The following is a 14,511-nucleotide window of genomic DNA, read 5'->3' as shown; positions in this document are numbered from 1 at the left end:
GTCTTTATCCACAGAGTTTTGCAAGGAGATTTTATCCTGACATTTGGGGAAACACTTGTTGCAAACTAGGACAGTAAGTAAGCAAGGAAACACCTGATTTTGGAAGATTCTGAAGCCAAACATGAAGAAGGTGCCTGATTAGCAATGCAGGTCCCTCTCGGCTGCTGACCGTTCTCACTGCGGGATGAAGGTTCAGGTCTGCAGGTCACAGCAGCTGTGTCTGGAATTTTTGTTCTCCATGAACTGACACCTCTGCCCTCCTGCTATCATACCTCACAGCTGTGTGGAATGGGTAAATAAAGACTGTTGCTTATTGTCATCTGTCTGGTGTAAAAGTAAAAGGATTTACTAGTAATGTCCTGAGCCATAAGACAGCTTTGAGTGACATTTATACTCAAGGCAGTTATTGACTGGCAGTCACAAAATGCAAATTAGTGTTCTTTTTATCAAAAAGAATTGGTAAATTGTTAATTACTTGAAAAATACTGTTATGAAAATGTATGTTGGTTGAGTGGGATTTTTGCTTGCCTTAGTTTTTGCTTTAAATATACTCTCAGTTTCTGGTATGACCTGCAGAACACCTAATCTTGTGCAGGATGTGTAAGACAGCTCTGTACAACATCATGATACTGGCATCATGATACTAGGCGATTATCCTGTTTGTCACTCCTATCTCTTGCAAGTGTCCTAGTAGTGTCAACTACAGAACCACTGGAGTTACTCCCAACACAAAAAGCATTTTCAGATGTGCAGATACTTGAGTGTAGTGTTACTGTGAGCTTGATCTGGCCAGTCTGAGGATAAATACCTCTCCTTCAAGTGTAAGTATAATTAATTTGTGGTGTGGACATTACCTAGCTCCACTCAGATGCTTCTGAGTTTCCATGCCTTTCTGTCAATTCTGTTTTTTCCTATTCTCTCATGTGCCGGAGGGAGCAGAGCTCACTGACTGATGCAAGTAAGAGCCCTCTTTGTCTTTCAAGAGGAAACCTGGCTTTCTTTTGGCTCTGTCTGATAGCATAAAGGCAATATTGGAAGAAATTTATGCACAGCACTTCCATGCTACTGAGCACTAAAGCGGTTAGGAAAAAGCCAGATTTTTGGTAAAGAATTGAATGAAGTCCAGTAGTATGAGTAACCAGCTGAAGAAAGTGTGTAGAAGTAATGCTAGGGTTTAAAATAAATCAAAATGCAAATAGAATGAGCAGTGTCAATAGTGATTAAATAGCTGAAGAAAATCAAGTTACTTTAGGGGGTTTTTGAGCAATTATGGTAAATTGAAAGTGAGTAGTGCTTATTGGGGAATAGGGCTTCTCAGGGACAGCAGACCTGGTACATTGCTGGAGCTGGATGCTAACTTCATATGTAGAAAAAGCCTTTAGTTATTTGGGCTGATACATCTCTTAATACACTAGAGTTGGTACAGACGCAAGTGTGGGTCTGAGGCTGAGACCTGGCGACACTTCCTTCTGCAAGCTGACCAGGTGTAACTCTTGGTTTTGAAATAGTTTAAAAAGTGCAGGCACCCTTGCTGAGAAGACCATTAGGAGACCTTTGGTATAACTTTCAAGAATGTTTTGTAGATGCAGAGGCAAAGAACCATCTGTAGGATTTTGTGGGTTCCAGAAGTCAGCTGCCTTTGTAGCTATGTTTTTGAACTGTGAAAGTGGTAGCACAGAATTCACTGTTCCCATAATACATGGCAGAAATGTTCCCAGTTGTCATAGCTAAACTCATTGCTAAATGTAACTCAGTACCCAAGAAGTATCTTGCATTGGTTATGGTAATTTCTGCTGTAGACTGTTTGTATTTATGCATATACTCTCTGCATTGAGGCTGAAAAGACCTTGGCTAAATAAAAAGCTGCTTTATTATTGTGATAAGAGAATATTTTCTGGGCAGCAAGCCCCTGGCTGCTCTAAATTACTTGTTCTAGCGAAAGAATCATGTTCATATTGTTTAAACCATAAAACAAATCATAACGACGGCTGGTAACAAATAACAGAAACATTCTGCAGTGCAGCTTGAACTGCCTTATTTGAAATATTAATTCATTTTATCTGTCCGTGTGATAATGCTTCTTTGAATTCTGTAGCAGTGGGCATGGTGATCATGAGCTTGGGAAATGTGGTCATAAAACACAGACCATTCCTCTTTGTACCAGAGTGTCTCTTCCCTCGCTGCATTTTCTTCCTGCTTTCTCCTCCCACCCCTCATTTCTCACACACGCACTACCTGCAGTGCCTTTGAAGGCATCATCTTCTGATCACTTGAAGTCACAAGGCAACTCTCTCGAGTGCTCTTGCTGAGCACAGGGTCTGTGAGGATTTTGGGCTTTGGCTTTAAAGCATTGGCATCCCTGACAGCATTTCTTTCCCCTCTCATGACTGTGCGTGACCCAGGACAGTGAGAGGCCACTCACTGCCATTCCCCGTTCAGCCCTGCAATGCCCTGCTGTTTGTGGTCACACAGACTTGCCTTCACTGGTAGCTCAAACATGACCCCAAGTGTCTGTGAAGGCGAGTGCTCTCTCTTGCTGTTTGTCTGCCGGGGGGAGTGGGTAGATGGTTAAGAGGGGTAACTTTATGCACCCTAGTAGCAAGAATTGTCCACCACAGGTCACACCGCTGAGACAAGTGTAGTGTTAGACCTGGCTTATGGTGCAGCCATGCTGCAGCCCAGCCCCAGGCAGTGCTGCTGCTGAGGGACATGGTGTGGCAATGTGACTCCTCATGCTGGCTCAGCACAAAGGGCTGTGGAGCCACTTCTGCAGCACCATTCTATAAAATGTTGCTTTCTGAATTCCCTGGCAGTGCACTTGGAGTGGGGAAACCTGTGTCCTATTCCTGGATAGCTGAAGTTGAAATATATCAGTCTAGCACCATATGAAGGTAAAACATATAGCTTCAAATTCATATTCAATGAGTTCATATAGCTCAAATTTCTGCAGAGGACATTCATGGTGGCTGTTGCAGTGGTTGAGTCCACTGCAGGAATGACCAAGGAGCCACAGAGCCCCAAAACAGTGGAGGTCTGCTGGTGGGCAGGCTCAGAGGTCTAAGACCACCCCCTCTTTACCCCTTTTAAGTCCATGTTCTAGATAGTTCTCCTTTCCTTCATACCCCACTGGTTCCCGGCTCCCTTGTTCCACCCCTCGCCTTCCCCAGTGGTCACTGTCCTGTCACCCCACGTCGTCTCCACCCCCTGGCCCCCAAAGGATAGGCTCTGATGTTGTGCCCTCCCCCGATGCCGATCCAGGTAAAACCCCGGACCCCTCAGTGTTCTGTGTTCTTTGTCCCTGGGTCCCTTCGAGCGGGGACCCCAGTAAACCCCTCGGAATGCCATACAAAGGACCCCTCCTGCCTCTTTGACCCCGGCGACGCAGCTCCCAGCAGGAGCTGTCCGGCTCTGTGTGTGTGAGTGGCTGCGAATATCCACCAACTACTGTGGGTCAGAGTGTGCCCAAGCGTGTTCGCGCTGCACCCCCCGAGTGGCTCTGGTGGGAGGCAATCAGGACGGACGCAACGCTCTTTCCGCCCTCCCACGCGCATCGCGTCAGGTGGCAATTGAGTATGTGGTTGCTGGACCCCCAGAGCCTTTTAGCAGGGACCTGGCAGCATCTTCCTGCGTTGGCTTTTGACTACATGATTCTGTCAACTCAGTCGTCTTGAGTCATTTGTCTAAAACAACTCCCAGCTGTTAAGGGAGGAGAGCACCTAGTGGGTGCCTGCCAGCTGGGAAATAAGAAATAGCTCAGTGGAAAGGTCACAGAATTAAGGCTTTTAGAGAACGGTGGAGAAGTGCTAAGGTCTTAGTGTTCTGTTGCTGCCCTGTGACGGAAGCCAAATGAGTATTTGCTCAAGGAAATTTACTCACTGTCCTGCTTGTATCAGTAGTGTTTCTACCAGCTTCTTGTGAGTGATTAAGGTCTGCATTTGCAAATGGAAATTATGTAACCATTAATCTAAGTTACACTTTCAATAAAATGCCATTTTCTGAACAAATTGAACGCGTGAGATGATGTCAGTGGTGCTTGCCTTTGCAGGCAGGGCAGTGCCTGTGGGGGGTTTCTGTTGAACTTCAGTACTGGTAACTTCTGGATAGGTATGTCTGTATGTGCGTGTGTGTATATACACACGTACGTATGTTTATTTATTTATTATTTATTTTTATCCTTTTCCTTAAAAGCTGAGAAAAGTTAAGGCTATGCATCTGGTGAAGGGATGCAATTGCACATTTATCGCTCCTTCTTCCCACCCTTGAGGAATGTCAGCCAACAAGTGAATGTTACTTTGAAATTTGTGGAAAGGCTGTAATAACCGAAGTGTGACTCCTGCTAAGAGCCATTGTGGGCGTGGATGGGGAAATAAGCATAGCACTTCCGTAACAAGATCAGTTCTTGTCCTTTGCTGTAGTTCTATATTAGTTGAATTTCTTCCTCTGCAGGAAGCATATCTAGCTATGGTTGGAACATGCCTTTTAGGGGAGTAAGAAGATGTGATGGGGGGGAGTTTGTTCCAAGCTTGAAGGCAAATGTCTTGTCTTTTAGCATGCCTCTTGCAAGGTCTTGGGAGATCATTGCACCTCTTTGCCTCAGAATAGAGAGATTTGGTTTTTTCCTATTATGCAGTGACTTGGAAGATGCTTGAACACTTCATAGCAACCCTGAAAATAAGCCTGAAACTAAAAGCAAACCAGCTCCCTAAAATTTTTTTTTTTCAGAGATGAGATATTCTGAGAGGTTTCCTTGAAGCAGCTTTAAAAATGCTCCAAAACTTTTTGAAGCTGACATTTCTATCAGTTCACACTCCAAGAGGAATGCTTCCAACAAATGACATTTTCCCCCAGTTTCATTTGTTATACAGCTAATGATATCCCTGTGTCTGCAGGATTGTTTCCTGTGATAAACTGTAGGCTTCTGCCTCTTTCATTCTTGTGACCTAGGTGAGATGAAAGATAACAGACAACAATTTGAGGAAGAGTATCTAGGAAAGTGTAACAAGCAACTGGGGTCATGAAGGAAAAAGTGTCTTTGCTGCCAGGGATCATGCTAGGCATCTAAATCAAAACTAAGACAACTTTTTCCTCTGTGAAAGTCAAACATGCAATTTCTGCTTGTCCCCTAAGTGGACGGGGTTTTAAAGTACATTTGAATCCAGCCTAATAAAGGCTGTATGGTGTATTTTGGAGGTAGTGTTCTGTAGAAAGTGATCCCATATACTTCAAATTGTGTGCTTCATCTTGCAGGGGCCCCAAAACATTGGGAGGTCCAGTGTGTAAGCTGCTCAGTGGACCAGCTGTGACAGCATGTTGCTCCTGTACGCCTCTTGGCAAGCTGCAGCAGCATGAAGTTCAGTGTAGGCCTGCCTACCTCTCTTTACAAGCAGGTTTGCTGCACTCCTTCCTTAGACTGATTTTGGAAACCCTGAGGTAGCTGAGGCACTGCAGTCAGACAGACAGGGCTTGTTCACTTTGTTCGACTCCCTTGGTGCTATAGCACTGAGAGGTTGAATCCTTTTAAATTCTGAGGCCAGAGTGAAAATTCCGTGTGCCCGAGCATGCACGTGCCTGCTTCTGAGCTCTTTGCATTGAAGTAAACTGCAGCTTTCACTGTTTAGTCATGTTTTACCCTTCCCTACCACTATCTTTCTAGAACTTCTTAAGTTCTAGAAACGTAATACTAAGAAACCAATCCAAAGGATATTTTTCCTTTTGTAGCTGAGCAATAGACTGATGTGGCAATATATTTTACAATCCTCAAAAGAGCAGCTGTTTTACACCACTTATGTTTCTGAATTATGGACAGTTTGTGTCAATTGCAGTGCTTAAGGCACTAACTTTTGCTGATGCATCTATCTGGTGTATAGTGCTGTTGCATCCTGAGGTTAACATATAAATCATAAGCAGTGTTTATTTTGTTAAAAAAAAAAATCAATATGCAAAAAGGCAGTGCTGCCTAGGGATTTTTCCCCCATCACATGCCCCAAACAAGAAACAATGTTTTAAAAATGTTTTAAGTGAAAATGGTACTAATTTAGCAGAAGCTGGCAGCAATATCTAAACATCAGAAGCAGTAGAGGAGAAAAGTGATAGGGAGCAAACTTGTAACTACAAGCCAGGGATGGGGCCCACAATGGCAATGTCATGTTCTGCAAGTTTTTTTCCCCCTGAAGTAGAGTTCAAAAGCTAGAATTGGTTTCTTGATGGTACAAAGCTTCCTGTTAGATGGCTGGCCTAGCAAATACTTAAAAGTCTTTTTTACATAACGATTGACTATTAACTTATGTGAAGGAAGGCTTTGCTTTGTAGTATAAAGATCCTGTAAAACTGTTCATGTGCCATCTGCTGAGTGAATTTGGTCTAGTAGGGTTGCTGTTCATTTAATCTACTTGGCAATGGGCATTAGAACAGTGAAAAGGATAGAAACAGAAACATTTAACTTGCATGAGCCTCTGAGACAGAAGAGAACAGGGCATTTTTTATTTCATTTGAGGATGTTAAGACAGGATGAAAGTCACAAGTATTTCCATGTTGGCTTTTACCTCAAACTACAGGAGTTTCTCGAACAAAAATTGTTCTACGCAGTCCAATAACTGCATTCTAACCTAAAGGACCTATGTATGAAAGAGGAATTATCTTCCTGGTGCTGTGAAGCTTTAATTAATTTTTTGAAGGTTATTTAAGGATTTTTTGGGTGAAGTTTCACATGTGATAAAATACTATCTTTTTCTTTTGTCTTGTTTTTGCTTGTACAACCTGTTCATTATTTTGAGTCTTCAAACATCAGATTTGGCTCACAGTTTTGTTTTGTGCTGAGAGCAGAAAGGAGGCTACAAATTAAGGAGTGCTTTAACCAGAATTACTTACAAAATTATTTCCTGAAGTTTTACGGGTAGCAATGTTCTCCCACCCCCAAGAGAGGATAATTAAGAACTTTTTTATATTTCTTGTCCAAGGAAATACATGTTTATGAATGTGTGCAAAGGTGTTTTCCTAAGATATGAGGAGCCAAAAACAAAGCTAAATCTAAAGTACTTTTAATATTTTTTTAAGTTGAGCAAACAGCCATATTCTGCAAGCTTATTTTCCTTTTCACTTTTTAAATAATTTTTATCTTCTCATTGCATTGTTGAAAACATTCTAACTGGAGAAATAACACACTAGTAAAATTTTACGCAAAAATGCTCACAGGATTTGCTTTAAAAATAATTTGACTTCTGAAGCATGCAGTGGAGTTTCAGACAGAAACACGGGAGCAGGCTGTGCAAGTATGCGTAACTAATGTGAAATGAAGCTGTTCTTTAGGATTGACCTCCTTGAATTTGAAGCCAACATTGTTCTATTCCAAATGGTAATTTCTTCCTTCTTTAGGTGGAAGGAACCAGAACCTTTTCCATTAACTTCACAGAGGCTTCTGTGTACAGACAGAGGGTGGATATTTGATGGAAAGGGAGGGTGGCAAGAAAGAAGGAAAAAACCCTAAAGCATGTCTGAACAAAAAGGGGTCATCCATACATTGAGATGACGTCTCATTATGCCTCTTGTTGCCCATAAAAAGAGGCATGGTTGTGTAATATAGTTGCAGACCCTTTCTCTGTAGGTATCTACAGGTAAGTGACAAATGCCACCTCTGTAACAAAGCAGCCCTTCAGAAGGAAGTCTGCAATGCACACTCAAGCCCTGCAGATTTAAGACTCTAGTGTGCATCTGGAAAAACCTCTTCTGAACCGTTACACAGGTTAATGACAGTAGAAATGTCAGAGCTGGGAGAGAGGAAGCAATGTGTAGTGAGGTAAACTGCAGGAGGCACAGTGTGCTCTATTAAGATTTTGCTCATGCTGGGGACCAGAAGCTTAAATTTACTGTGTAAGATGGAGTCAGGAAGGATCCTTTCCTCATTGAGGTTCAGTAATTCAGTGTCCGAGGAAGAGATCCAGCAAGGGAAGTGATATGAACACAGCAACCAGCGAGTACAGCAGCTCTCTGTTCAGCATCATACCTGAACTGATAAACTAAGTGTGAAGGTTTTGGAGAAGCCTGAGGGCAGGAAGATGTACTAGCCAGGCAGTATACAAGGTAGATTTGAACAATGGAATTTGCTGTTGGCATAAAAGGAGATGAGGCTATAGGAGATAAGGAGGTGGAGAGATTTTAACTATGCCTGAAGAATTCAGGTCACGGGGAAAAAAAGCAAAAAATAGTATGCGACAGGAAGAGAGAAGTGGGGGGAAGAAATTAAGAGAAGGAAGTAGGTTACATGTAACAGTTTCACAGGGATTTCTGTAGGAGCTTTAATTTGCTTTTCTGCTTTCCAGTGCTGTTGACTATGAAAAATTAGTTAGGTGCATATAGGAAGGGGAATAAGCATAATATCTGTCTAATTATTGTCTGTGGAGTGTGCTCACTTCATTAGCGCAGGGAACTGCATCCCTTCAGCTCTTCCAGTAACTCACCAAGTATGGGCGAGGGCTGGCAGGAGGAACACTGACTCCTGTTTTACCCCGGTCTTGGGTGGGGAGGCCCTGCTAACACCTGAAGTATGCTTTGAAACAAGTCAACTGCCTCATAGATCTCACTTTTAGCCAAACATTTAATTCTGTATGAATTTACTTAACAATTTTTTTTTCTCTTCCAGTTACTATTTCTTCAACTGCAGAAAAAGGTAATTTTTAAAATTTTTTATGAATATGTGAATAGGTGCTTTGCATGCAAATCCTAAGGGACATAGAGTTTAAATGTACTCCTTTATGTGTGAGCTCTGTGTAGTGAGTAGATTAGTGCTAAGAAACAAGGTAAATATTGTACAGTTGAGTCTGTTTTGTTTCTAATACCACAAACTTGGGATGATGACAAGACCTGTGACTAATGCAAGTAATGCAACTATGATTTAAGTTTGCAATTATTTTTAAATGGGTACCTGCTAAAAACAGAAAAAGGAGAGGAGAGAAGGAACTGTTGCAGATCCAGAATTCTGTTTTCTGTTTAGGCCTGTGGCCTGAAAGATTTCTGAAAGAGGATTAATTTTTGTTATAGCGCTTAATGTTTTCCAAACAGCTTACCAAATTCCTCAGAATCCCATTCTTAAGGAGTAGTTAGAATTGTGCAAAACACAACCATTTCAAAAGTGGCCGCACATTATAATTTTAAATTTCCAGGTCAAGTGTTTGAGGCCTTGTTTTGAGAAATTTTAATATTCATATTGGCTTTAGCAAGTATATGCCACAGCAGGTGGTCGTACACAGGATAGAGATACAAACTAAGAAAAAAAAATTCTATCATATTATTGCTGGGTTATTTATTTGGGAGATCATTTCAGCTTATGGGGGAGCACAAGTGGTAGATTAAGCACAGATTTGTACTTTAACCGTCTACAGATGGCTGTTTCAGACTGGTAAGAGGTTCTCATCTCTTAAATATTTTGCAAAAGAGCAAAGAACTGGAAGCTAATCTAGCAGTTTTCTTCCCAGTGAATATCTACCAGAACACTGTAAAAAGAAGGACTCTTGATGGAAGTTGTTGTTTTTCAACTTCTAATGGAGAGCTGAAAGAGTAGGAAAATCTTCAAAATAAACTGTAAGCCATTCAAGGTGTGAGCTTGTGTTACATTGGATTTTTTCATCCCATTTCACAGCTGGGCTTTACATAGACTTCACAAAATTCTGCAAGTTGCTGCTGTGCTTGCTGTTGACTTGTAGATGAATAAGTTTTACGTTCTAATTTCTGCTGGAAAGGCAAGATCCATGTCTCAGTTAAGGAAACCTGGCAATGTTTTTGTCACATAGTCAGAGCTCTATTTCAAATGCAGTGCCTATCTGACTGAAACAGGTTCTTCTAAATCTACCAGAGAAGGAAAATGTGAGATTAATTAATGAGAGTGACGGTATCACTGGAACCTGTTAGGCTCTTAATAGCCGTCACCTGCATGCTGCTTGCACCTCCCATTCTGAACCATGTCATAGGCATCCTGTATGCGTAAATTTATCAACCATGAAGGTTGATTTAAAAATGAGATGTGAAGTCTTTTTTTGTTTGAAAAGAAAGCTGGCATAAGTTTTCTAAAGTTCTTAAAAGCCAGCTTGTGATAGCCAGGAATCAAGATCAGAAGAGTCAAAAGACCAAAGTACCAGGAACATTGCTATGCAAATCAATAACATGCATCTTAGCAAGTGTATTTTGCTCCATATTTTGGTGTAATAAGTACGCAGCAAAATGATTTGAATATAACAGCAACTTTTGATTGAACTAGTGGCAATTTCTTCACCCCATTAAGGTTCATTTTTTCTTTGTAATTTTATATTCTTGTCCAGTTTTATATCCGTTAGGATAGGGGAATAAAGTCAACTCTGAATCTCTGTTAACAGTATAATATACTACTGTTCTGTATTATTGCCTCCCTGTAATCTGACTCTGCCTTGGAAGTAGTATTAAAAATTATTCAGAAAAGAATGTTAAGGGCAAATCTTAGGAGGGCTTAGCATATTTTAGAAGAATTCTGAAAGCATGTCTTAAGACACTGTCTTCCTGAAGCCATAAATTACGGTATAGTATGCATCAGTGCCTTTAAAAAGAATTGACTTCACTTGGTTGCAGCATGGCACTGAGAATCCTGGATTGCCTTAGTTTAGCCAAGACTTCCCTTGTGACTGAGTCTGGCTAAACTGGCAGATATTGGGGTTTGAGATTTTTGTTGTATTTTTTATCTAGCTTGTAATTACAAGAAAATGAACTGACTAGGAATGAATCTGGTTTACATTTGTACTGGAAACAGATGCAAGATGCTTCAGGGAGTAGTCTGTAGAGGAGCTACTGATACCCAAAGTGGTGGGTAGGTGGAGTGCTAAAGTAAAGCTGTCAAAAATGGTATCTTCCCTCCCTCTCATTTCCTGGGGAGCACTGACAGGACAGTTATGTGTAATCACAGTAGGAGTGGCAGCATGGGAGTAGGAAAAGAAGCAAGAATTTATTCAGAGTGAAGCCAGTATGGACTGCCAGTTGCAGGTTCTTTCCCTGGATGGTGCCCGTCACTGGCAACTGAGTACTGACCCTTGGTTTTTAATGATGGTGACAGATTGCAAGATCTCAGTTACATGAAGAGTACAAGAGCACTTTAATAGCTGCCTCTATCTAATAAATACTGGTAGCACTGGCACAGATCTGTACCCTTCACACAGCCAGCCGTGGTCCCTGTTATTCTGTGTTTTTTAGGGGCATTTACAGCCTGTGACAAAGCTTTGAGGTTCTGCTGTTTGATGCATTGTGTGTGCACTAAAAATAATCCTTCAAAAGAATCTGAATTCTGGGGTGATTTTTGTGGACAGAATAGAACTGTTTACTGTGTGAGTTTTGCTGTGCCTTGCCCTCCCCCGTATCTCATTTCCTCTTTCCTTCTATTCAATTTCTCTCGCCCTCTTTTCCACCTAAGTTCTGGTGTGTGCCACTGATTCCACTCCAGTTTCACATCCTTCTCTCCTCTCTTCCAAACCATTTTCTCATGCTTTAATTGCTTAACCACGTGTTTGAATGTACAGTATGTTTTTAATGAAAGACAATTCCTAATTATGTAGTGCCTACTATAGTAATACACAAGTTCTTTCCTATTAGGAGACAGTTTTAAGATTACTTTAGAAAAAGGTTTTGTTTGTTGCATTTTCAGTCAGCTCCACAGCTGAAAATCTGCCAAATCTGCCTCTAAGGTTGGAGGAATCAGAGGCAAAAGTAAAAAGCATAATTATCTGAAGAAAGCTCAAATGCAGTTTTTTGTTTTCATTGCAATAAACAGTGAAAATCCTGAAAGATGATAAATTAAAGCCGTGTCTTCTGTGACTGTGCACAAGCATTTTCTGAGCTGTTGGAAGTTCCCAAAGTTTTGAACCTTTTTTGCCATCCATGAAGTACATCATGCAGCTTCTTAGAGGACTCTATCTGTACAGAAAAGTAGGTCAAGTTTCCTACTTACTGCAAGTGAAGATAATATAAATATTTAATATGACTTTTCTAAGACTTGCAGTTCTGGCACAGCTGATCTGTTTCCTCTTGACAAGTGATAAAAGAAACCATTAGAGGAAACAAGAGTGGAAGGAGCTTCCTGGGTCATAAGGTCTGGATTTCTGGTCTTTAACACAGCCATATAACACAGACTCATTAGTAAATCAATTGAGCTCCCTGCTAAAGCCAGCTACATTTTGTTGCCACTGTGACTATAATAGGACTTTTCCAGTTGGTATTTCTCAGGTGATTTGAAAGAAGATAATAAAAATCTTTAACTCACAGCTGGCATGACTGGAGTGCAGTACTCTCCAAACCCCTGTTTGGGGATTTTTACTGTCATTGATGTCCAGTGCCTTCTGTAATGGCACAGTACTGTGCTGTTTCTATTAGAAGTAGAAATTATGTTGAATTATGTAGGTCAGTAAGTAATCAAGTACTGTGTGATAATCTAGAACAGAATTACAGTGTCGTCTTTATTCAAAAAGGTTAGTCACTTACATGCCAGAAGTGCGGATGTGAGGCTGTGTTCAGTTCTGGGGTTTGGGGGTTTGAGGTTTTTTTGTTTTGGTTGGTTGGTTGTTTGGTGGGGGTGGTTTTGTTTTGTGGGGGCTTTTTTTTGTGGTTTATTTTGTTTGGTTGGTTTTTGGGGGGTAGGTTTTGTCGATTTGTTTTTTCCTTCAAAATCTGTTTTGGAAAGTTCAGCAAGGCCAAGTGCAAGGTCCTGCGTGAGTCAGGACAATCCCAAACACAAGTACAGGCTGGGCAGAGAATGAATTGAGAAGCAGCCCTGGGGGAGAAAGACATAGGGGTTGATGAGAAGCCCCAGTGGCTCAGCAGCATGTGCTCGCAGCCCAGAAGGCCAGCGGTGTCCTGGGCTGCATCCAAAGCAGCGTGGGCAGCAGGGCCAGAGAGGGGATTCTGCCCCTCTGCTCTGCTCTGGTGAGACCCCACCTGCAGTGCTGCATCCAGCTCTGGGGTCCCAGCACAGAAAAGGCATGGATCTGTTGGAGTGAGTCCAGAGGAGGCTACAAAGATAATCAGAGGAATGAAGCACCTCTCCAGCTGAAGACAGGCTGAGGGAGCTGGAGCTTGTCATCCTGGAGAACAGAAGGTTCCAGGGAGTCCTAATAGCACCTTCCAGTACCTGAAGGGGACTACAGGAGTGCTGGGGAGAGATGTGTTACAGGGGCACGGAGTGATAGGACAAGGGGGGAATCACTTCAAACTGAAAGAGGGCACATTTAAATTAGGTATTAGGAAGGAATTCTTTATTGTGTGAATGGCGAGGCAGAAGCAAAGGTTGCTCAGAGAAGTTGTGGGTGCTCCATCCCTGGAAGCATTCAAGGTCATTTTGTGAATCTATGATAAAAATATTATTTCCTTGAGGTAGAACAGCTATCACATTTGGGGAGTGAGGGTGGGTGTTGAATTTTTTTTAAGTGAACAGTCCTAGAGTGCTAAGTGTAGTTATTTAGCCCTCCTCAAAGATCAGGAGGTTTGTTTCTTGTTCTTTTCAGCTATATTCACCGAATTCTTATTTGTATTTTATTGCAGTTGTCTACCTTGTGGTTTTTCATCTGTCATTTGTCATGTTTGTATGGTCCTATGGGAAGACAATTTTCACATCTCCTGCAACCCCCTCTAATGAGGTAAATACAACGTTAGAAAAAGTGTCAATGCCTTTTTTATAAATAGCTGAACAGTTTTCAGTGATGAAATTTGTTTGCAGTACTGTGTGATTCACCTTGCCCTTCTCATTATCTAAAATAGAACAGCATGACAGTGCATCATGAATGAAAATGATCAAGTTACTCTTAAAATACCATATGCTTTGTGTAATGACATTTCCTTATATGAAATGTGTGTTTAAATCATCACAAGTTTGGCAGTCTTGTACAGTGCTATGCTATGAAGTAGCTTGCTTGAAGCCTGAAATTTTTAAAACTGGTAAACGAAATGCGGTGACGACATTTTTATATTTCCTTTTTAGGCAGTTTGGACCTTTGTTTGGGTAAGAAAGGATAGCAATGCAATGTATACTTACAACCTTTAGGACTGAACCCACTTATTAAGCAAGGGTTAAGGTTTAGGAACATTGAGACGTGACTACATAAAGAAGCTTTATATAATGGCAAAAGAATGCATGATGACTGTAAGAAGTTGTGTTTTGAAAAAGAACCATATTAATTCCAATAAGCCTGAGATGGAATATCTTGTTTTCTGTAATGTGTGTGTATGTAAGGATTAAATACTGGCACTGAATTTAAAATACTGCCCTTCTCTTCCTTGTTTTTACAAGGCTTTGAGACTGCCTAAACTGTTTGAGGCATAGGTTGCTCTGTGGGGGTTGAATTTTTATTCTGTTTTTGGCAAGACTGACATTCAGTGCTAATGTCAACCTTAAACATTCTTGAGAAGAGTTATTCCCATGCTTCAAAGAAAAAGCAAACACTGCACTGTAGTGCTCAATTATGGTTTAGAGATCTGTATGTTAAAGCTATAGAATATAAAGTGTAAAAAGCT

At 41.3% G+C, this 14,511-nt stretch overlaps 1 protein-coding gene across 5 annotated transcripts in view; it reads left to right on the top strand.

The window, feature by feature from the left end:
- ZDHHC20 (zinc finger DHHC-type palmitoyltransferase 20) overlaps positions 1-14,511 on the top strand; it is a 50,007-nt gene that overhangs the window by 9,897 nt on the left and 25,599 nt on the right. For all 5 annotated transcript variants that reach the window (XM_039565167.1, XM_039565157.1, XM_039565148.1 and 2 more), the window contains exons 2-3: positions 8,636-8,662; positions 13,543-13,637. In XM_039565167.1, the coding sequence (XP_039421101.1) occupies positions 8,636-8,662; positions 13,543-13,637 (122 nt within the window). The remainder of the gene's footprint in view (positions 1-8,635; positions 8,663-13,542; positions 13,638-14,511) is intronic.

Source organism: Corvus cornix, chromosome 1 (genome assembly GCF_000738735.6).
Source record: "Corvus cornix cornix isolate S_Up_H32 chromosome 1, ASM73873v5, whole genome shotgun sequence".
Lineage (NCBI taxonomy): Eukaryota > Metazoa > Chordata > Aves > Passeriformes > Corvidae > Corvus > Corvus cornix.
This window is presented reverse-complemented; position numbering and strand designations above follow the sequence as displayed.